General features: G+C 35.9%; 2 protein-coding genes across 4 annotated transcripts in view; one reads left to right on the forward strand and one right to left on the reverse strand.

Annotated features, from left to right (window-relative positions):
• LOC125240322 (V-type proton ATPase subunit C) overlaps positions 1–15,769 on the reverse strand; it is a 36,675-nt gene extending 20,906 nt beyond the window's left edge. The window contains exons 1-4 of one of the 3 annotated variants that reach the window (XM_048148209.1): positions 15,613–15,769; positions 14,152–14,285; positions 13,432–13,533; positions 11,772–11,823 (exon numbers count right to left, since the gene is read on the reverse strand). In XM_048148209.1, the coding sequence (XP_048004166.1) occupies positions 11,772–11,823; positions 13,432–13,533; positions 14,152–14,280 (283 nt within the window). In that variant the 5' untranslated portion in view covers positions 14,281–14,285; positions 15,613–15,769. Of the gene's footprint in view, positions 1–11,771; positions 11,824–13,431; positions 13,534–14,151; positions 14,286–14,547; positions 14,583–15,217; positions 15,367–15,612 lie in introns of those variants that run through there. The other 2 variants (XM_048148216.1, XM_048148225.1) reach the window with 2 other exon arrangements.
• A 512-nt stretch (positions 15,770–16,281) lies between these two features.
• On the forward strand, positions 16,282–24,380 carry LOC125240916 (probable 39S ribosomal protein L24, mitochondrial). The gene is made up of 7 exons (XM_048149100.1): positions 16,282–16,300; positions 16,489–16,601; positions 16,676–16,851; positions 18,051–18,168; positions 20,559–20,699; positions 21,429–21,560; positions 24,206–24,380. The coding sequence occupies exons 2-7, from the start codon at positions 16,506–16,508 to the stop codon at positions 24,302–24,304; spliced, it is 762 nt and encodes a 253-aa protein (XP_048005057.1). The 5' UTR covers positions 16,282–16,300; positions 16,489–16,505; the 3' UTR covers positions 24,305–24,380.
• The last annotated feature ends 667 nt before the right edge of the window (positions 24,381–25,047 follow it).

A 25,047-nucleotide genomic window follows, 5' to 3' on the forward strand; every position in this document is an offset into this window, starting at 1 on the left:
TGACCTTGAATAAAGTCAAATTAACTGCTTTAAAATTGATAAAAGGAGGTGAATCTAGTAATAAAGATGATTTACCACCCGTGGAACTACTGGAAGCAGTGATAAACGCATTTTTTGTAGTTTCCTCGTTATAGTGAGGGGAAAAGTTTTGTGTTACACTCGGGTGCAAATGTATTTTACTTCTCGTGTGTTAAAAAACTCGCAAGTTCAGGATTCTATTCTCGAACCACTCGCTTCGCTCGTGGTTCAACTATAACATCCTTTCACTTGCTCGTTTTTCAATTCCACACTCGGCGTTAAAATACAACTTTGCCCCCTTGTATAACAAATAACTATTTTCATGTAGGAACAAAAAATCTTAATAAGCTACCAGTGGCGGCGCGCTCATACAATCCAATTCCCACCGAGTTGCCCTAGATGTTCCGCAACAAATACCAAAGTTACAAACCACCATTGAAATAAAAAAAACATACTTATAATTAAAACATTACGTATTGCCTCACAAATAATAACACCATTTGCTTAAATTCAAATATGTACCTAAAATTATCGGGCGCGCGAACGCGAAGTGAAGCTACTTATGCCTAAGCTTTCATATTCATTCATGGTCACTCCACACAGATACAAAAATCACGCACACGCTGATAAAGACAGCCCGCTCAACTAAACTCCAAAGCAACTCGGCTTCTTATCGAGTTATTCATTTGAATAAAAACCGTAAACAATGCGTTATAAGGTTTATATTTGAAAACACGCACATACACATTCACAAAGTCCGCGCGTGTGAGTGTTTGCCTATCGCGAACTCCTATGTACGTAATTTGGGCGCAACTATCTCTTTTACTCTACTCATAGCAGGATTGAGATGACAGAGAAGGGTAGGTAACGGCCATTTGCGAACACATAAATAGCCAAGCGCACAACATTCGATGGCTCGCACTTGTTCATTTGAATTTAAAGCTTCGAGTGAAACAAATAAGATTGATATCACAGTGTAATAATTGCATGCTAAATATTGCCATACTAAAATTATAAATGTATTAATGGGTAAAATTTTATTGTGTTTTGTTATCGCACATATATTTATTTTAAATAAAAGCCTTTAAATATTGATAGTTTCTATTAAAAAACCGAGAATCTTATTTAATTTAAGTTTAGTAATGTGATAATGAACGTTTCTTCATCAGATATACTTTGTATGAAAAGGTTTTTAAATTCGTGGGTGAAAATGGAATAATATCACTGCAACACTTGCGTCCCGCTTGTTACCGAGGTTTCGTGTGCTTTCAAATGTTTTGTGTTATTCTCTCAGTTTTTTTATTAACTTGCTCATTACGTGCAATATATCAGTGAAATTTAAATGATTTGGAGTGTTTCGGTGTCGTGTTTTAGTGACAGTGCAAGCCAGAGTTTCAAGGTTAGATACTACCTGTTTTTAAGAGATAGTTAGGACTTTCTTTGGTTTGTTTAGTAATGGCAGCGTTAATTCATTTTGGCTGTTGTATAATAGATTACTTACTAAATGAATCAACACGTTTTTCGACGCAAACATTTGAAATAAAGAAATGTATTGTCACGCGAGGCCGTGATCGTCCAGAGTTAAAATATAAGTTATAAGCGGAGAGATGGCTTTTTTAAGCGCTTTCATAGCGGACTGTATGATAAATGCACTTGGATGGGCGCCTATGGTACCTAATTTTTTAGGGTTCCGTAGTCAACTAGGAACTCTTATAGTTTCGCCATGTCTGTCCGTCCGTCCGTCCGCGGATAATCTCAGTAACCGTTAGCACTAGAAAGCTGAAATTTGATACCAATATGTATATCAATCACGCCAACAAAGTGCAAAAATAAAAAATGGAAAAAAATGTTTTATTAGGGTACCCCCCCTACATGTAAAGTGGGGGCTGATATTTTTTTTTTCATTCCAACCCCAACGTGTGATATATTGTTGGATAGGTATTTAAAAATGAATAAGGGTTTACTAAGATCGTTTTTTGATAATATTAATATTTTCGGAAATAATCGCTCCTAAAGGAAAAAATGTGCGCCTCCCCCTCTAACCTTTGAACCATATGTTTAAAAAATATGAAAAATATCATAAAAGTAGAACTTTATAAAGACTTTCTAGGAAGATTGTTTTGAACTTGATAGGTTCAGTAGTTTTTGAGACAAAAACGGAAAACTACGGAACCCTACACTGAGCGTGGCCCGACACGCTCTTGGCCGGTTTTAATTTTTTGCTCTGTGTTGCCTTCCAAATATATTCACGCGCCGCCACTGTAAGCTACTTACATATTTTTTACCGATAAAAAAAATAAATATAGACACTACAAAATAAAAATTGAACTTAAAAACAACAAAAGCTAAAAAAAAACATTTGTGTTTAGCCGTTTTAAGGGGTAAAAATTCCACTTAAATCTACATGTTAAATAGGGACTTAAATATAGCAATTACACTGAGAGAAAATACAACCAGTTTTCATGTTCGTTCAACAAGTTTTTTGGTTAAAATAGCGCCTACGTGCTCTTTGGTTCAAACAACAAGCTACTTGTCATTTGAATCGGCAATATATTTGAATCAACAAGTCGATTTTATAAAAACAACCTGACACATATTGTTTTAAACATACGTTTGGCTGATTCAAACGGATAAACCGCAACAAGTCGAACTTGTTAAATTCACAATGCAAATTTCTCTCAGTGTATACTTAAAAGCGACACAAAGAAGTGACAATCAAGATTCAAGACATACAATTTGCGGATTATACTAGCCATTGTCAGAGCGTCAATCTAAACATGTAGTTCTAAAAACGCTTACATATATTTTTTGCAGACTTTCAAAAAATATTTTAACTGACAAACTTGCCGCCTTATGTTTTGATGTCACTTTGATGAAAGGAGCATTTCTTCTAGAAAAAGCGTGATTTACCGATTGTCCTGAAAAATCTTCTCCCGAGTTACGAAGTTATCATTTTTTACGCCCGAAATGAGGAGGACTCTTCAAATGTTATCAACATCGGACGAAACAACATATTAAATGTCGATCCAAAGACCGAAAACCACTTTATACTAATAATTGACTTGATTTGTCTTTGAATATTTTGGTTATCAAAGTCAACACTAGTTTCAAATGATTTATTAAGGTAAACACTGAAGCATCGCGACAGAAATATATTTTTATTTCATATCTAAGAAATATTACTTCACGATTGGTTGTAAACAGAAAAATGAAGCTCGTTTTACAAATTTAGAATGGCGCTCGACACTTAATATTACGGCCAGCGCCAACTGCTTAATCAGCAAATAAAAATCCTAGATAGTCTAGTCTAGATACCTATTATTTACGCAATCACTGCCTTCACATCAGACTAAAACCGCAGGCAGCGCTGTTCGTAGAGGAAAACCTACGGGGACTGAGCAAAAAGGGCCTAACGGATAAGGAAGGACATTGAGTCATTGATGCTGAGAAAATAGTCCACCATTTTAACTTTCTTTATCATCTGGCAGTGTAAGTACCTATATTACATTTCTTCAAGCTTAAACTACAAGGTAGATAAGTAGCTTAGGTAATAAGGACTAGCATTTCATTTGCTTCGTCACCTGTCGCGAGTGCGTGAGCTCTTCCTTTCCTGCTAAGTCTGTAGTAGACGGTGCGCGCAAATTTGCAAACACCTTCAACACAAAAGTATATTATAATACGACTTACGAAGAATTAGGGCGGCTGATCGGGTTAGGATTTCAAGTGCTGTTTCTATGCGCTGGTTAAAAGTTGATCAGTGCTTGGACTATTCTCCAGCATCAAAGACGAGGATCTCGGGACCTAAACCTTGTGAGAGCACGTGATGCGGCCTCTCCTCTTCTTCCTCGTCATCCCAGCGCGGCGAGCTGCGGCCGCTGGAGGCCTGCGACTGCTCGCGGGAGTCGCGCGGCTCGCAGGAGTCGCGGTGCTCGCACGGCCAGCAGCCGTGGTGCTCGGAATACGCCGAGTCACACACCGGCGACGTCGGCGTGCCCGGCGGCTCCCCCCCGCCCGGGTCGCCGTACGAGTCCATGCCTGGCGGCAGTTGTCGCGGATTCAAGAGCATAATCATGCAGAAACCTCGGTACCTTCTATGGATACTGAAGAGCTCCCGCGTTCTCAACGAGAAACTCTCTGAAGTCTATTTTTCGCCCCTTGTAAGACTCAGTGTGATTTGTCCACAGGCCATCAGTAATATTGGCCTTGCCACTTGAATCTTTTATCTATTTTTTTGAGAAACAAACGGTCATTTACAAAAATGTGTACAAAGAAACTTGTCTATACTAAAGACCTAAAAATTCCTTAAATTATAAATAAAAGAAATAATCTTCAACATGCCACATTTGCCTGTACCTATTTCAGTCATTAAATATTTATGACATTTTATAGCATGGACAGTACCACCCTTTCAAGGTACTGTCATAAATAGTATTATGAATATTAAATTGAACATCAGTCCATTCCCATGGAACGTATAAGCCCAGTGAATATAATATTTGTATAATTGTATCACAAGGAAACTATTATTTATGTATTTTGGACTTCGAATATTATTTCTAAATGGTTTGCGTTATAGAGGGATGCTCTTATATCCGCGACAACAGATGGTGCCCCGTCCCCTTTCGTGTTGGAACATGTTAAGAGTGCTATAAAAGTTTCCCATGAATTAATACAACTTTTTAAGTTTTAACCTATTTGAGTATAATATGAGTCAATGGGTATTTAACAAACTGTTTGTTGGTATCTACTCTTTTGATTTACAATTTGGAAATTCTTTCCATTTTCAAATCTCTTAACACGCTCCCTCACAGAAGGCATCGCCCATGAAATCTCCGCTGCTATAGTTAGGTAGAAGACTCGTAACGTGTTATTGTTATAAATTATTCATCGTTTACGATGTTATAAAGCTTTTATTCGCCCATAAAACGCTCTTCAGCGTCAGATTTTGAACTTGAGTTTTATTGAAAATAAAATAAAAATAGGATTTTAGTGGGATAGGAGCAAAATATAACAAATAAATTTAAGGAAAAATAAACTAAAAATATCTGGGCGACCGAGCTTCGCTCGGTTCTATTTTAATATATCACGTCTTTAGATAAAAAAAAACTTATAAATACAAAAACAAAAAAAAAGACAAAAAACAAAAACTTAATTTCTGGCCGGGATTCGAAACCCTGATAGTCTAGAGCCAATTTGGCCACAAGTCGTCTCCTTCACGATTTTCGTCGACATCTCTTCTAAATACCTAAAACAGGTATGGATATGTTCCTCGTTCTCTCCAGATTACGAATTGACATGTTTTAGTTTAAGGAGGGGGGGACGGGTCGAGAAAAAGGGGGGGAAAGATGGCGACCGACCATCAGAGATATTTATTCACATCTCGAGTCCTATGGCACCAATCTGTTCGTGCGAGGTGTCATTTGAAAGCTTATTAAACTTACTTTAATTGTTTTTAAATAACTATACTCATAAAAGTAACCGTTTACGAAATATTTGAAAATATGTGTTTTTTTATCGCGCATGAATTGCACAAGTACTAGTAAAAAATGCGTCTAACTCAATAAACAATAACTTTACCGCAATTGATGTTATTATATTTTTTTTGCGTCTATTCATGCTCTTTCTAAAAATATAATTTTCATTGATATATGATAATATATAACCATGTAATTAAGAATTTTGTTTGGCAGGGGTTATCCTCCAGGTCGCATAAACGGGCGCTGACCGTAGTTAAGTATTTAATATTTCTGAGGTCTTATATTACGGATCCATATGTGAGAGGTATCGTTTGAAAGATAATTAAACCTACTATAATTGTTTACACATAACTATAGTATTAAAGGTAGCTGTTTACATAATATTTGAAAATATGTGTTTTTTATCGAGCATGAATCGCACAAGTACTGGTAAAAAATGCTTCTAAGTCAATAAACAATAACGTTACCGCAATTGATGTTATTATAAAATTTACGCGACTATTCATGAGCTTTCTAAAATTATAAGTTTTATTGGTAAGTGATAATATAACCATTAAATTACGAATTTTGTTTCGTAGTGGTCACTCCGCCGGTCGCATAAAAATGAGCGCTGACCGTAGTAAAGTATTCAATATTTTTAAGTCCTTATTTTACGGATCCATATGTAAGAGGTATCATTTGAAAGCAAATTAAACCTACTATAATTATTTTTGAATAACTATAGTTATAAAGGTAGCTGTTTACAAAATATTTGAAAACATGAGTTTTTTTTTCGAGCACGAGTTGCACATATACAGATAAAAAATGCTTCTAACTTAATAAACCATAACTTTACCGCAATTAATGTTATTATAAAATTTACGCGAAATTTCATGCGCTTTCTAAAAATATAAGTTTTATTGGTGTATGTTAATATATGACCAAGTAATTACGAATTTGGTTTAGCAGGGGTCACTGCGCCCTGTCACGATATTGGGTGCTGACTGACCGTCGCCAAATTTTCTACGTTGCTCAGATCCTATTTTACTGATAAATTTGTGAGAGGTATCATTTGAAAGCATATTATGCGTACTATCTTTATTTCTAATATTTCAAGTCGAAACTGTAGAAGTTTACAAAATATTTGATTAGTAATATGTGTATTTTACTGTGCATGAATAGCATTGGCATTGATAAGACACGCTTCTAGCTCAATAAATTATAGTTTTCCGCAATTGAAATAATAACAAAATAAACGGAAAATGTATGACTTACACAAAAAATAAGTTTGGTTTGTATTGCATACACAATTAATTTGAATTTGTTCAGCTCACCTACTGCGCACCATCATATAAATGGATGTCCACCGTCGTTGCCTTTTTTCATGATTTTTCAGATTTTGTTTCACTAATCGTATATTCATAATAAATATAATCTATCACGTATCGAATTTACTTATATACTTAATTGATCAATAAAATAAAATCTGTAACATGATGAAAAAATTAAGGCAACGGCGGTGGACATCCGTTTATATGACGATTGACCGTGCGCAGTGGGTATGGTGGACAAATTAACATTAATTGTTTAAGCAAAACTAACAAAACTAATTTTTTTGTAAAGGCCATACATTTTGCGGTTCATTTCGTTATTATATCAATTGCGGAAAAATATAATTTATTGAGCTAGAAGCATGTTTCACTCGTATCAGTGCGAATGCTATTCATATACAGTAAAAATACACATATTGTCAAATATTTTGTAAACTTCTACAATTACGACTAAAATTATTAAAAAGTAACGATAGTACGCATAATATGCTTTCAAATGATACCTCTCACAAATTGATCGCTAAAATAGGATTTGAGAAATACATAAAATTAGGCGACGGTTAGCACCTATTTACGTCACGGGGGTGCAGTGACACCTGCTAAACCAAATTCGTAATTACTTGGTTGTATAATATCATACATCAATAAAACTTATATTTTTAGAAAGCATATGAAATGTCCTGTAAATCTTATCATAACATTATTTGCGGTAAAGTTATTGTTTATTGGTCATGCAATCTTAAAAATTATGAAAACGGCAACGAAAATGGTCATCCATGTATATGACGGTGCGCAGTGAGTATGATGGATAAATTAACATTAATTGTTTATGCAATACTGACAAAACTTATTATTTGAAAAGGTCATACATTTCGCCGTTTATTTTGTTATTATATGAATTGCGGAAAAAATATAATTAATTGAGCTAGAAGCATGTTTTACTCACATCGGTTCCAATGCATGTTTTCAAATATTTTGTTAGCTACTACATTTACAACTAAAATTATTGAGAACTAATGATAGTACGCATAATATGCTTTCAAAAGATTCCTGTTAAATAAAACAGGATCTGAAAAATATAGAAAATTTGGCGACGGTCAGCATCCATACGTGACCGGGCGCTGTGGCCCCTACTTAACCAAATTTTGTAATTACTTGGTTATATAATATCATACACCAATAAAACTTATGTTATTAGAAAGCGCACGAAATTCCGCGTAAATCTTATACTAACATCAATTCCGGAAAAGTTGTTGTTTATTGATTAAGAAGCATTTTTTACCAGTAGGTACTTGTGCGACTCATGGTCTATAAAACACATATTCTCAAATATTTTCTAAACAGCTACCTTTATGACTATAGTTGTTTATAAAAAAATATAGTAGGTTTAATTAGCTTTGAAACGATACCTCTCGCATACGGATCCGTAAAATAGGACCTCAAAAATATTGAATACTTTACTACGGTCAGCGCCCATTTCTGCGACCGAGCAGAGTGACTCCTGCTAAACCAAATTCGTAATTACATGGTTATATATTATCATATACCAATGAAACTTATATTTTTAGAAAGATCATGAATAGACGCGAAAATTTTATAATAACATCAATTGCGGTAAAGTTATTGTTTATTGAGTTAGACGCATTTTTTCTAGTACTTGTGCAATTCATGCGCGATAAAAAAACACATATTTTCAAATATTTCGTAAACGGTTACTTTTATGAGTATAGTTATTTAAAAACAATTAAAGTAGGTTTAATAAGCTTTCAAACGACATCTTGCACGAACAGATTGGTGCCATAGGACTCGAGATGTGAATAAATATCTATGATGGTCGGCCGCCATCTTTCTCCCCCTTTTTCTCAACCCGTCCCCCCATCCTTAAACTAAAACAGGTCAATTCGTAATCTGGAGATAACGAGGAACACATCCATACCTGTTTTAGGTATTTAGAAGAGATGTCGACGACTTTTTGTAAAAGAGGTCGGTTGGTCCCTGACTATGACACCTACGATCTATCTGCGTACATTAGACCGACCTCGTGCGACTGAGCTACGCGGAATCGATGCGCGCGCGGCGAAATTAAGGACCATATTTTACGTTTACAAATGCGAAAGAAAAACTCAAGAAAACTCGAAAATTCGCGTTTTCCGGGATCTAAGGCTACGCTAGATCGATTTTTCACCCCCGAAAACCCCCACAAAACAAATTTCAGCGAAATCGTTAGAGCGGTTTCCGAGATCGTCGGTATATATAAATAAATAAATAAATAAATAAATAAATAAATAAATAAATATACAAGAATTGCTCGTTTAATAGTATAAGATTGAATAATAACAAGAAGCGCAAAGCATAGACGGTATGTAGAAGCTCGTTATGGCTAAGCTATGAATGTCTTGTGAGGCAGTGATTGCGATATCTAATCTATGGTATGACGACATAGTTACTACGTATATCTTATATCGAGACACTTGTGCATGTAGTTATCATAAACGCCGGTCGTGGAGCCAAATATAGATAAATATGGATTAAGGAACCTCTTCTCGTAGTGGTAAATGTAAGGGCGCTTACCACAGTATTCGATCGTTTCACAATCTCTGTGTCAGACAATATTTTAGATCGACTGGTCACCTGATCGAACGATTGGAATGGAAAGACCTTATTTAGTTAGGAGAAAAAACAGCAGCGGTATTGATGTCACTGGCTTGTTTCAAATTGACAAATAAAATTGTGCGTCACCCTTGAAATTTTACCTTGATTTGCCACTATATAGAAAAGCCTCCGATTTTATCCACGTTTATCACAGTTCTAAACACTTATTATAATTATAAAATATTTTAATCAACAATTACTTATTTCATACAGTAACGTCACATTTGACAAGTAACCTAAAACACGCATTTAAATTTCTAAAATAAAACCGTAACAACATTACGTACCTACACAAAACTTTTAAATTAGCTAAAATAAACACAAAATGACATTATTAAAAAAATGGTTTGATTAAACATTTAATTATTTATTACCTAAACGAATTAATATTAATCAAAATAAAATTAACTATAAATCCATAACTTTCATTTTCAACAAAAAATAAGACATATTCCACAAAGCGACGAACATGCAAAAGTAAAATTTCCATTAATAAAATTGACCTATTTATTAAAACATAATATTATATTTCAAACGTCCTAACTTGAGAATATCAGATAACGAATACAAGAACGCATATACTTACTTTAGGCGTAAATACATATATCATACACGATACGTGGAATACATGTATATCCTCAAAGCATCAAAAGCAGTATTTGCGAAGCTCTTACATATACTACTAAATAGTTACTCACTGCCAAAAAACTTTTTCCATTTCTCAGACACTGAAATGCAATTCCAAATACTAATTTGCAATCATCTACAATAAGAATATTTTAAAACAGGCCATTAACCTTTGTTGATATATTTAAATACATAAAAGAAGCATCGAAAATATAAAAAAGTGACTTACGGTAACATCGTAATATGATATAATAAAATAAAAACGAAAATTACGAAGTACATTTCTGATAATAATGTATTCTCGAAAATAATTATTATACATGTAAAAAAACACTCACCAACTATTATAACTTTATCCACCGCGTAATGTTTCTAGAAGTTGGCCCTAAAATAGAATAGTCAAAAGCGCCAACCTTTAAAAGTAGTTTGATGTTCTTTTTCTACGACGGAGTCCGAGTATAAAACATCAATTTCAATTTTTCAAACATCAAATATCCTACGCAACAATATTAAAACAACTATAGTATAATACAAAGTGAAACTGTAATGCAACGTGCTAGAGGTCAGAATAGCTGTAAGTAGACGAGCCTCTTTCTAAAACAATGAAACATTCGTAACAAACACTGTCCACGCAACATTCTTAGCCATTTTACAACGTGAGTCATCAACGAACCTTATACGAAAAGCCCCAAACTTATAGTATTCTCAAATTAAAATATAACTAGATGAAAAGGTTGGGATAAAATCAGTGACAGTTGATTTGAATAAGTTACATAAATTCAGCATATGTTATTGCATCATTTGTCACCATTGTCACCTTATTTTTTTTTTAATTAACATATTACGTTTCTCCTATAGTCGAATTATTGTGGTAGAAGTAATGGTTTTTGGCTTTAAGTAAAGATTCGTTGTCATTTTAACTAAAATCACATTAACGTGAATTAATTCAATATTAATATATAAAAAGATTAAACTTTATACAAGTGACATGAGATGTGTACATGAAAATGTTGTGTTTAATAAAATAAGTATGTACAAACATTCTTATATACAGTGCAATTTTATATTGCAAATAAAATTTAAAAAAGAATTCAGAAAGATAAAGTTATTGACTGTGGTTCAAGAATTAAATAATTAATAAATATTAGTGTTCGTCAAAAAAAGAAAAATACATGCAAAATATACACAAGTTGAAACATAATTAACGGAAATCAAATAGGAAGTATAAAAAATCAAAAAAATAATATAACCATCGAGATCCAGCGACGCATGCTAAAAATGTTCGCACTACTCTGTGCTTTTATTTCTTTTTTCTACATCAGTTCATTCTTGTCTATGAATTAGTTTTACATGCTGGCAACTGTCCTGCATTTAAACAGCCTATGTCCTGTCTAGCCCAAAAACATGCCATCGTTCAATTCTAAAACTTTACATGCAAAATTTTCGTCTTTTTAATATAAAAATTTATTTAACTTTCTAAGACGCTATGTTTAACTTCTGTTTTATTTCATTTGTTTATTTTTTCAACCAAATGGCACCAAACAAAGTACCGTAATTGTTTTTTTTTAATTCGAAATTGATTAAAATAGTTTAAAATAGATTTGTAATAAAACAAAAACAAATAAAATGTTTAGTGCCACACGGAAAGTAAATTTACTTGCCCCAAAAAATGAAAAAAGTGACTTACTGTTGTTTGCCATCAGGTTTTCGTGGAGCTTGTCGCGTTGGTCTTCCAGTACCTGTCGGATTTTATTTCATTGTTTTTAATTCAATTATTTATAAGTAAATAATGCAAAATAAGTGCTAATGCTTTGAAAATTGTATTTCTTTTATACAATGAAGACGCAAAATAAGGGAAGCCTCACATCGCAATTCTGTCTAATTATTTATGACAATGATATATTAAGGCATAATTTTGTTTGGCCTGTGACAACGTTACGTTACGTTAAAAGTAAAAAAAAATATAAAAAAACAAGCGAAAATTTAAAATTATAAATTACATTATTATTATGCTAATTCAAAAACACATTTGCACTAACTTATTGCATAGCATAACTTGCAATTGAATACAGACCTGTTTTTTAAACAAACTTTTTTTTTTTACCCTCTTGGCGCCCAATGTACTTTCTGAAGTACATTTGGTTTCAATGGAATTTCAACTTTCATGTAAACAAATAAACATAATTTCTTTTGTTTCTAAAATTTTTCGAACAAATGAAATTGAATTCAATCTCAAGTACAATAAGAATCAAAATTCCCTAGCAAAAATTTTGTATGGTGGGCGCTACGAGGGTAGTAGCCAAACAATCAGACACATCGTATAAAGTTTACTTGGTAAGCAGTTATTGTCGCCCATGGCACAGCATTATCACCAGAAGAGTTGAAAGTATAGAGCTGGATTTCAAGACAATACAGGATGACGTAGCCAAATGCACAAACGCTTGAGTACGCTGAGTACAATATTTAATATCGTTATCGTAGCTATCTCTATTGATCTTCCGTAAATGACAACATTTCAAAATTTTCAATGTCCCTAAATCGAAAACCATTTCGAGATATACGCCTGTAGATCACAAAAATATATTTTTTAATATTTTTTTTCCTTATTTTTAGTACAAAAATCTTAAAAATAGTTAAAAGGGGAAGTGACGTTACGTAGCTGAGTCAGACTATTCAGAGCTGCCACTATAACCAAAAAACTCTTCCGGTTGGGATGTCACTTGAGTTTGACTGTGACATTTATCATCGCTAGTAGTATGGAGATTAGAGGTAAGGAGCGGAAGCTTTAAGTTTCAGAAGTGCAGATATAAAACCAGGTGACGCTTCAATTGCAGGTACATAAGGGTTTGACACGTCATTTTCGACTGGTCTACTTTACAGCTACTTCCGTAATTGGTGCGACAGAGCCAGATTGCGTTTCGAACGGCGTCTAGCGTCAGCAATTGTGTCGCTTAACTTCAAACCTGGGTAAATCCATTCTGCTTTAAGGTTGAATATATAAAAAATATAATGTGATCTGAAAGATAATCAACCTTATAGCAGAATGGATTTACCCAGTTTTGAAGTTAACCGACACAATTGTCATTTCAGCAGGGGCGGCTTACTCGGCGATTCTATTGCCGCGCTACAAGTACATGCCGGCGGCCGCAAGTTCGCGGCCCATTCAGTGGTGCCGACCTTCGTGCGGTCCGTTTGTTAGTAGGTAAGAATTTAAGAACGGCGGCATTTTGTGAACATCAAAAGAATGAACCTTCTGTACTTGTACTATTATTATATTCTGTGATTTCAGCTAGGCCGGTTGACCTTTCTTGATGCTATCTTCCCTGCTGTAAGCAGTAAGGACTCACCTCGCCAAGGTACTGGGCCACTTTCCTGGTGACTCCCTCGACGAAGGTGTCCAGCTTACCGAGGTCATCAGACAGACCCACCAACTGATCCAGCGTTCCCACCTGAAGAAAACAGTTGAATAAAATAAAGACAATACACAATGTTTCTTTTGTTTTCCTTTAAATTCGAAGCGTCGTCAAGCTAATTAACAGGAACTACCTGGAGGTTTTTGTTAAATCCGAAAAAATGTTTTTTTTTTTTTCGTTTAAATAAAAAATATAATAAATGACTTAAAAGTGTGAGAATCTTAAGAATATATATACAAGATAGTGTCAAGTATCTGATGGCATATGTCAAAATAGTATTGAGTTTTCATTAATAATTTGTATACATATAGTCCATTTACTGAGTGCTACCTAGTCCAACTCCTGATCCTTGTCCTTACTGAAAATCAGTGTCGCGGAGCGGGCCCTGTGGCTCACGCCGAGACACCCAGCTGAGTAAAGACCTTTTAACGCAATCCACTATTATGTACAATTAGATTAAGCTAGTTATAAGTATGTGTATTTTGTGCTAATAAACGTCTTTTCTTTCTTTCTTTCTAAAGGTTGTTATACACTAAACTTGTTAACGGACATCAATAAAAACAGGTTGTAGGTGAAATAGAGCACTGAATTATTTTAATGAAATTAACAACCCGAAAATTCCTAAGGTTAAAGTAGTCTTTCCAATGTACGTACCTTCAGGTCGGGAATGGGGAATTTGTAGTTGACGCTAAGGTTGCCCGATTTGGTGGCATTGTTGAGAGTGTCCCAGGTCTGTTGGCACGTCTTGTCGCCCGGGGCGCTGATCACCCAGTACTCCGACATCTTCACTGGAACGGGAAAATGGTGTTATTAAAATACTCAAACTACCAAGCCTAACCCAAACCCAGTGGCTTCAACTATCTCCATTTAAAAAATCATGTCAATTCATAGCTCCGTTTGGTAGTGAAAGACAGACAAACAAACAGACACACACACTTTCCCATTTATAATATTAGTATGGATACAGCAAAAAAACAACATAGCAGCAGCGGGTGGTTCATACAAGCGGATTCCCATCGGCTTGCCTAAAATTGATTACTAGTGAAGTACCTAATGTTAAGGTAGGTTTCTTTTGTGCTCAGTGTTGCCTAGTAGAAATTTTCACCAGCCGCCACTGCAACATAGACAAATTGAATTCAGTATTCAGTCACATATCATAGGGCGGAAACTAGACTAAACAGTGGTAGATTAAAAGAAAAACACCCTACGACACCAACTTTTTTTTCTCAGAGATTGTAGGACCACAGGTAAGCAATAAAGCTTGTTTTCGTGTATTTTTTTATAGTTCCTGTTGAGTACCTACAGATCCTGACTGACATGTGAATGTGTAGTCCAGATTGTCTATAATAGGCACTCCAATATGTATTTGTTTTTTTTTTTTAGTTTTAAATAAATAAAATAAAAAATACTGATAGATAAACCAAAATTAAAGAATGTTAATGTAGGGTTTTGAAGTAAGTGTCATATGACTATATGAAGAATACTGCATCAACACACACTACTGCATAACTTTATTTTCTTATTAGACACTGTGATGTGATGTGATATAATATACTGCAGTGACAAAAACCACCAACTAAACTCAGGGCAAATTAGCGATCTATCAGGCTCTAGAATATGGTTCGATCAGGGTTCATTTCACACACGAATAATACAATATAAGTACTTAAAACTCAGAACATCACGCAAATGTTAAAATTATTGAAGAATGAGGACTGACCTTGAGTGAGAATTAAACTTCTATAATAACTGTAACAGGCCAGAGCCCGAACACATACGCAGCGGATTTCATGTTGAGAAACATAAATAGTAGTCCTTGTCGAAAAAAACGATTAAGCTCCGAGAAATTTGGAGACGTCCTGTTTAACGCGAATGTGGACAACGAAGTGGTGTTTTGCGCGGTCTGACGCGGTGGGATTGGGAATCGATACTCGCCCCGTCCGTCCGGCGCCCCGTTAGCGCTCAGACATCCAGGCGCCACAATTACTAACACCAATTCACCCCAAACCACCCCATAGTACACCCGTCACTATTTTGACACTTTCAGGTCCCGCGCAAAAGCATTTTAAAAGCACACCCCGCACGTAATAAGCCTAAATACATTACTGTACTCACCTAGAACTTAAAAATTAATGCTGTTTAACAGTAAATATTAGAAACAGCTATAATTTCGTGAAATCACAAGACGTCGGGACTAGCCCTGCTTCAGCGCCATGAAAATTCACGTGACGCTGTGCTGCCACCTACAACGACTGATATCAGACAGCTGATTTACGTCAATTGTCTATGGTGTACTATGTTTTTGGTGAATAAAAAAATAAAGAATTTTTTACTTTCTCCTCTTTAAAGTTACAGTTTATCCGTGTCTTGCGACAATTTAGATAGTAAATAGAAATAAAAATTTGTAATGCTTGCTACTTAAATACATTACAGAAGAATTTAGAATTTTGACAGTGACATATTGATTTTTTTGTCTATACTTGTGAACTTAACTGTCAATAATACCTTTTATCCCTTTTATCAATCATAGGTCAAAGGTTTTATACCTTCTGGAATGTAATTTTATAACTCTTTGAAAATGATATTGTAAGATTTTATTTTTTCTGCCCGTATAATAAATTAATTTACCGTAATTTTGATAACAATGAGCGTTTTATTCAACGTGAAACGAAACGTTTTTGAATTGCCAGTTGAAATAAAAACGGAATAATAAAAAACTAAAGTTTTTAATTGATTGCTTTAATTATTAACTGTGAAACAAACCATTCTATACGATACGTTTATTTTATAACTTTATTTATAAGTAAATATTTTATTAAAAGTCACTACTGTGCTGCCGAGATTGGCAAGATCTAAAACGATTGTAGTGTTTTCCATGACTTTTATTAGAAAACTTATAGCAATACTTTCGATACCAGCACCTGTCAAATGTCACACTGTCAATTACTGTCAGTGTCAGAAATTAGTAAAATTTGTTGTGTTATGTTCTAGGTTAATTACGGAACAAAATGCGAATAATAAGCTTCCTAGCTAAAAAAGTCGGTGATCTCACCGTGAAATACTCTAATTTACCAGAGTCCTACGTAAAAAGAAGTTATGAGCAGGTATTTCAATCAAAAAACGTATATTTTGCTAGTTGGTAGTACATAACCTCTAAAGTTTAAATGTTTATTTTCAGGTGTATTGGAAGAACCCTACGGGGTACCCTCAGTATCCGAAGGCGCAGATAGCCCGTAAGAAGTATCGTTTCACTATGAACCGTCCATGGTCGGGTCAGTTCCGCATGCAGAATGAACGAAATGTGCATAGGAAGAAAGTGTTCTTGGAGCCTGTTGGCGAATGGAGTTTCTTTAGGTAAAACATTACTGAGAACTATTGTTTAATACTGAGCCAATCATATTTATATGGACCTCAACCGCATTTCATACATACTTGGTAACTATTTATCCTTGTGTATCTTACATAATAATCTTACTAGCTTTTCTCTCCATCCCTTCAACTATCTCCACTTAAAATATCACGTCAATTTGTCGCTCCATTTTGCCGTGAAGGACTAACAAAAAACAGGATACACACATTCCCATTTATAATAGGCTAGCTTTCATTCTAGCCAAATCAGCTTCTTTTTAAGAACTGTCAAAATGATTTGCTAATATGGAATTAGGTACTATGAAATACTGAGGGGTGACATCATGGTCAATTCATTTTCTTTATATCTTTCTCTTTGACTTACATACATACATACAATCACGCCTGTATCCCATAAAGGGGTAGGCAGAGCACATGAAACTACTAAAGCTTCAGTGCCACTCTTGGCAAATAAGGGGTTGAAAGAAAACGAAACTGTGACATTGCAGTGACAGGTTGCCAGCCTCTCTCTCTCTCTCTTCTCTTCTCTCTCTCTTCGTCTCTTTGACTTATTAAATATAAATTATGTTTAAAGATAAGTACTGTCCATATTCTTCTTCTAATTATATATTATGCTTTATTTCATGCACTGCATAAAATATTTTATTTTAAGTAAAGGAAACTAGCCTATATTAAGTATGGATAGAGGAGTGGTGTCTCTTGACACATGTATTTTATACTTAAAAAGAGTTACCAACTTGATTGTTGTTAAAATATATGTGCTACTGAATGAATAGTTTTTTTCTTATGTAAAATATTCTTGCACTGGCACTGGCACAAAAGTATGTTTTTATAAGATAAAATTCCTAAATATGGGATTTAATCAACTTAATTTCTGCATTTTGTCTTTGAATGAAGAAATATACAAATTGTTTTATTTGAGATTGGTTACTAAGTTCCTTTTTAATTAACCCCCAATGCAAAATCGACGGGGTGTTATAAGTTTGACGTGTCTGTCTGTCTGTGGCATCGTAGCTCCCGAACAGATGATCCGATTTAGATTTAGTTTTTTTTTCTGAAAGTTTTTTTGGGAGTGTTCTTAGCCATGTTTCATGAGAATCGGTCTACTATGTTGCGGTCGGGGGTTGTTTCAAAATTTTAATTTTGTGCTTAGGTTAGTTAATTTATCTTTTACGATTTTCCAGGGGCGACCGAGTGGAGGTGATGGTGGGAAAAGACAAGGGCAAGCAAGGCATAGTGGTGCAGGTTATTCAGGAGCGCAACTGGGTTGTTGTGGAGGGGCTCAACACACATCTTAGAACAGTAAGTATTGTTCATTTGGCACATCTGTTATTACACTAAGTTTCTGTGTTGCCATAGATTAAATATAAGATCATACCAACCCATACATTAAAATGCGACCGCCTAAGAACGCGCATGCACTACACCACACATAGATGGCGCCACAAAAAAAAATGTCTTGTAGCTTTCGATTATACTCGTAGATGGCGTTAAGTGTCACTTTTGACATAGATTTATTGCTCGAAAGTGACACTTAACGCCAGTCTTCAAATAATAGATGGCAAAAAGGTATTTTTTGTGGCGCCATCTATCTGTATTTAGTTGTTTGTAGATAAGTGTTTAGTTGTAAGTTTTTTACTATATTGTAATTAATGAATTGGTTTTGAATAAATTTTAATGAAGTGGCAAAAAAAAAATTTAATGATATAGAGGTAGGTATACAATAATTTAGTATAAAGCAAATTGCTTAATACTTTCAGACTAAAATAGTCAGATTTTATGTAGAAAAGAACACCGATATATTTTTTACCCTATTTCACCATTCACCAAGCTAAGTGTTAATATACAAAAAGAAAAAAAGCACTTATACTTACAACAATCACAGTGCAGTGCAAGCTATATTGAAAACTAGTGTAGTTTGTGAACAACTAAATCTGTGCATCTATAATAGTTTTATTCCCCGTGCTATGTACCTCTACAATAAAGAGTTTAATGACACAGACCTCTTTAACACAACTCTTCGAGGCTTAAAAAACAGAGTTAAAAATAAGTTCACAGGTGTCGACTGTTAGTTTTATTTTTTATTTGTACCAGTAACACGCTTAGCTTAGTTTAAATAGTTTAATCATTATGTATTTCCAGCATGGAGGTAAACGTCTTAGTGCTTGACATACCTACATAAAATGATAAAAAAGGTCAGCGCTAGGACGTCCTTCCTCTCTTTCCTTTATCCGTAATATCCGTATACATTAAGTTAGATAAGTTACCAACTCAGGTCCGTTGCAACAAAAATATGTATTTATAATTCTACAACGATTTCGGCACTGTTTTGTCTATTTTCATATGTAATACAACTCAATGTAAGTCTTCTGTAATGACTGTTTGTGCCAAAATAAAGAGAAAAAAAAAAAATATGATGATGATGATGTCCTCCCAGACGTATCCGTCGACGGCGACACCTGGACAATTCAGGTATTTTATAAGTTCTGACGTGCATGGGCTCGAACGTGACTTGCGAAGCCGAGTTTTGTTTTAAACTTCCGGTCGCAAGTCATGCAGTAAAGCTCACCATTTGCGTCATAGGTGTATGTGTAGGAGGGCTTGGGCCGAGATTTTCGGATCTGGCGTTTAGCGTCAAGATCTTCGAGGCGTGCACTTTCGAAGTCGTTGAGACCACTGTTGATCGCAGTTCGCCAGTCCGATCTCTGAGTTGCAAGCTCCTCCCATGATTCACACGATATACCGATGGCCGACAGGTGGCGCTTTAGGACATCCTTGTACCTCAGATATTGCCCACCAGCCTTGCGTTTACCCGATGATAATGATATCCAATCTCTAAAAATGTTTTGGCTGCAGTTTCACTTGGCAAACATGTGGCTATAATTTCAGTTTAGTTTTACAATTGGTCGGTATAAAATGAAGATGTTTATTTATTTTATTTTTACAAAAGAGTTACAAAATTCACCCCTTGACCACAAACGCTGTAAAGTGTTCGAAACATGGGATGTATTGTAATTGTGGTATTCATTATAGGTATGCAATACAATCCGTTTCCATAGTTTTATTTCATGAATAACCTAACCACAAAATTAAAATTTTGAAAAAACCCCCGACCGCGACATAGTGGACCGATTTTCATGAAACATGGCTAAGAACACTCCCGACTAACTCAGCTTTCAGACAAAAAAAAACTAAATCCGAATCGGTTCATCCGTTTGGGAGCTACGATGCCACATACAGACACACACACACAGACAGACAGACAGACAAACAGACATACAGACAGACACACACACACAGACAGACACATCAAACTTATGACACCCCGTCGTTTTTGCGTCGGGGGTTAAAAATTAATCAAGGGGTGTTATAAGTTTGACGTGTCTGTCTGTCTGTCTGTCCGTCTGTCTGTCTGTCTGTCTGTTTGTCTGTCTGTGTGTGTGTCTGTCTGTGGCATCGTAGCTCCCGAACGGATGAACCGATTTTGATTTAGTTTTTTTTTCTGAAAGCTGAGTTAGTCGGGAGTGTTCTTAGCCATGTTTCATGAAAATCGGTCCACTATATCACGATCGGGGGTTTTTTCAAAATTTTAATTTTATGTAAATTATTGCCTGTAACTGGAGCAAAATCTAATCCTCGGTTTTGCAAAATCCAAATGTACCTGATAATAATTCTTTTTTTTATGTTTCCAGGTAGGCAGAGACAAGGAGTTCCCGGGAGTCACAATAAGGTCAGAAGCACCCCTGCTGGTCACCACGGACGTCAAGCTAGTCGACCCCGAGACTCTCAAGCCGACTGAAGTGGAGTGGCGGTTCACTGAGGAAGGAGAGAAGGTAGGATATTCTGGCCTTGGGCTCCTAGAAGACTACCTATTTATGATTGACAGGAAAGGGGTCGTTAGCATAAAAAAAAACCGTTACATGGTTTAAAACATTTTTTTAAAGTCACCATTCGACGACCGGTCTGGCTCAGTCGGTAGTGACCCTGCCTGCTGAGCCGCGGGTCCTGGGTTCGAATCTCGGTAAGGGCATTTATTTGTGTGATGAGCACAGATATTTGTTCCTGACTCATGGATATTTTACAAGCAGGGGCGGCTCATTCCGCGATTCTATCGCCGCGCTTAAAGTACATGTCGGCGGCCGCGAGTTCGCGGCCCATTCAGTGGTAGCGGCCCTTCGCGCGGCGCAATAGAATTCAATGTCGGCTGCTCGTGTGCGGTCCGTTTTAGACATATTTTAGAATATTATCTCATAATTACCTAGCTTAAGATATGTTCCTTTAGGAACATTATCAGTTTTTTAATAATCATTTACAGTTTCTTTATAATTTTGAATGAAAAAGGTTACATTTTGCAAAAAACGCTCGTCTTTAGGGATAAGGCCTCTTAATGTAGGTAAGACTTTAAAATGGCGGCATTTTGTGAACATCAAAGGAGTGAGCCTTCTGTACTTGTACTATTATATATTCTGTGGTACAAGCTTTGCTTAGTTTGGAGCTTAGTTGATCTGTGTAAGGTGTCCCCAATATTTAAATTTAAATTTTTTTAAATTTGTCTAATCCAGGTTCGAGTGTCGACCGCCAGCAGCCGAATCATTCCCATACCCAAAGCGGCAGAAGAGACTATAGATTACAAGAGCAAGGAACTTTATCTGGAAAACGAAGAAAAGGACACTAAGGCTGCTGACGTCACCAAGGTTAGATATCTCAAAACTGTGGAGTGGAGCGAATATTCCGCTTTGTGTGGTAGGGCACAGCACAGCGGATATCATCTCGCCCGAATCTAGAGCAGAGCCCAACTGGGGTAGTACCTCCGCCTTACAGAAGACCGCAGCCAAATAGCACTAGACCCTACTCATAGTGCTGTGTTCCTGCCGGTGAGTAAGGCTGCCAGAACTCAACGAGGGTGCGGTGTGCTGGTGACGGAAGGATCTACGGAACTATTAATTTGTTCCGTCTGTTGTCCCTTGAGTCGTCGGCAACCCAAACCCTCCTTGGAGCTTGTACGCTCTTTTTTGCTGTGTACTTAACACAGTAAAAGGGAGTGTACAAGTTTCTAAAGGGTTGGCAACGCGCATGTGACACTCCTTGAGTTGCAGGCGTCCATAGGTTACGGTGACCGCTTTCCATCAGGCGGACCATATGCACCTACGTAGTATAAAAAAAAACGAAAACTGTAGTTCAAAACAATTTATCAGCGGAACGAGTTGAAAATATAGTTCGAATGGGAATTGACAGATCTTTAGCTAGATAGGTAGTTTTTGTTATTGCATAAAGCCAATACCTAAGGCAGCGGAGGAGATCATAGAGGCATAGACTACAAGAGCAAGGAACTTTATCGGGAAAACGAAAAAAAAGACACTTAGGCTGTTGAACGTCACGAAGGTCAGTCTTCTCAAACAAGCTAGTTCAAAACCTGAAGGAATCTTGCGAAAAATGCTTCCGTAAGTGCCAGCCCGTCCATACTCCACAGTCGACATCTAGCGTCAAGTAGCGGATTTTTTTAGCTCTGCCACTTGACGATAGATGTCGCGAGTGGCGCTACAAATGAAGTGTAGTTTTAAACTAATATTCATACATCGGAGTTTTGGGAGCGGGAATGATTAACACTAGCCCAAAAACGGTGAAAACGATAAACAACAGACATTACTTTAACATTTCTAGGTACATTTGGAGCCAGTTACATAGTTTAATCTATATTTCAGTAATACAAGTTACTATAAACAGAGTTATAAATACGCGAATTCATTCCCGCTCCCAAGACCCCGATGTATGCTAATATTACAAGCAAAAGGATCTAGAAATAGAGTTCGAAAGGAGTTTTCTGCTGCTAACACTGCTACTATTTATTAGGTAGGTAGTTTTAATTAGAACAATCATCAGCATAAACAACCACTTTGCCCTCTTGTAAAAAAAATATCTATAAACTTATATTGACTGCCTGTGTGGTGACGGGTTAAGAATTTCACCACCCCATGTCTTCCCGTGGGTGTCGTAGAAGTCGACTGTGGGATTTGGGTGAAATTGTGGCGTAGGCGAGAGGCTGGCAACCTGTCACTGCAATGTCACAATTTTTCGTTTTCTTTCAACCCCTTAATTGCCAAGAGTGGCACTGAGACTTTAGCAGTTTCATGTGCTCTGCCTACCCCTTTATGGGATACAGGCGTGATTGTATGTTGTTGATTGTATGTATGTTATATTGACTGCTGCATGTAACTGCGTCGAATTATAAATCGCCGTCTATATCCCGGTCAATCTAAGTCTAATGAAACTAACCTTACACATCTCTAATCATTGTAGTAGCGTTATACTTCATTCCAAAGACGATGTACCGGCACCACACAATAAAATCACTGCAATCATCTGCTAAGATGTCGTGGCCAATGATGATGATACATTAGTTAGAACTTAGAATTATCATTTGTAATTTCACTTCAACTTTAAATGTTTTGTATATATGACGTGTAATATAGTGTAATAAAGGGCCCCTGTGGCCTATTTGCTGAATAAATGATTTGTAATTCGTGAATCATGCAAAACTCAAATATCTATAGTTTTTATTAGGGTTCCGTAGTCAAGTAGGAATCCGTCCGTCCGTCCGTTCGTTCGTCCGTCCGCGGATAATCTCAGTAACCGTTAGCAATAGAAAACTGAAATTTGGTACCAAATTTGGTTTGGTGGTTTGGTAGTTTGGAACCGCCAAGGAGTGGAATGCCCTGCCTGAGTCTGTGTTCCCAGATGAGTACAATCCAGGTCTCTAAAGCAAGAGTAGGTATCTCATAGGTAAGCGTGATCCACCGTAGACCGCATCATCACTTACCATCAGGTGTGATCGTGGTCAAACGTCTACCTATTCATACAAAAAAAAAATGTATATCAATCACGCCAACAAAGTGGTAAAATAAAAAGTGGAAAAAAAATGTTTTGTTAGGGTACCCCCCCCCCCCCCCTACATGAAAAGTGGGGACTGATTTTTTTTTTCATTCCAACCCCAACGTGTGATATATTGTTGGATAGATATATAAAAATTAATAAGGGTTTACTAAAATCGTTTTTTGATAATATTAATATTTTCGGAAATAATCGCTCCTAAAGGAAAAAAAAGTGTGTCCCCCCCCTCTAACTTTTGAACCATATGTTTAAAAAATATGAAAAAAATCACAAAAGTAGAACTTTATAAAGACTTTCTAAGAAAATTGTTTTGAACATGATAGCTTCAGTAGTTTTTGAGAAAAATACGGAAAACTACGGAACCCTACACTGAGCGTGGCCCGACACGCTCTTGGCCGGTTTTTATTTTATTTTATTTCGAGTAATATTAATACCGTCTCTTTTGTTGCAGATCACGTTCCAGCCCAAGCTAGCCACATTTGAGATGGACATCATGGAATCCATGGGCATCAAGGAAGATCGGATCCCAGCCAAGACTTACTGGTATTAGCGTCAGTCAAATTTGTAGTGTTAATGTATAGAAAATATAATGTATTATGTGATGTTCAATAAAAATAGAAATGCCATATTTTAGTTTAATTTAGTTTGACCAAGGATTATTTATATTATATTTACATACTTCATACAGTTCATACTAAGAATCGTACCTCGATTTTTTAGCGCCACCTATTAAATACTATCATAACTACACTGATGATGCCTACAATTTTTTTTTTCAAAATGTGTATTGACGTGATATGATGATTTTAAAATAAAGAAATATGTCATTTGTTGTTATAAAACATAAAAACACGCTATATGATTTTGGTCACCTCCTGGCGCTACGAAGAGCGCCATCTAGTTTTAAGCCTAAAAGGCCCATACATCTCAGGGGTACGCTTTTTTGTATGGGCTTCGTCAGTCCAGTATAAATCGTATCGTATTTGTATTGTATAAAGAGTATAATATCACTCACAACTTTCACTGCTTGTATTATCTAGAGGTAGATGTAATGTGTGTGTCTTTCGATAATAATTGATTCTGAAATCACACTCGAATAGAGTGAAAGAAGATTTCTTTCACCACAAATGTATTGATTGTAAAACTGTTAGTGCGTTTTCACATTATCCGATCCAAAATCGGATGTAGGACAGACCCATACATTACAGTCGCCATCTTGGATTTTTTCCATTGAAAACCTTCCGACATCAAATATCGGATCTTATAATGTGAAAACGTACAAGTCCAAGTATG

Source organism: Leguminivora glycinivorella, chromosome 2, assembly GCF_023078275.1.
Source record: "Leguminivora glycinivorella isolate SPB_JAAS2020 chromosome 2, LegGlyc_1.1, whole genome shotgun sequence".
Classification (NCBI taxonomy): Eukaryota; Metazoa; Arthropoda; class Insecta; order Lepidoptera; family Tortricidae; genus Leguminivora; species Leguminivora glycinivorella.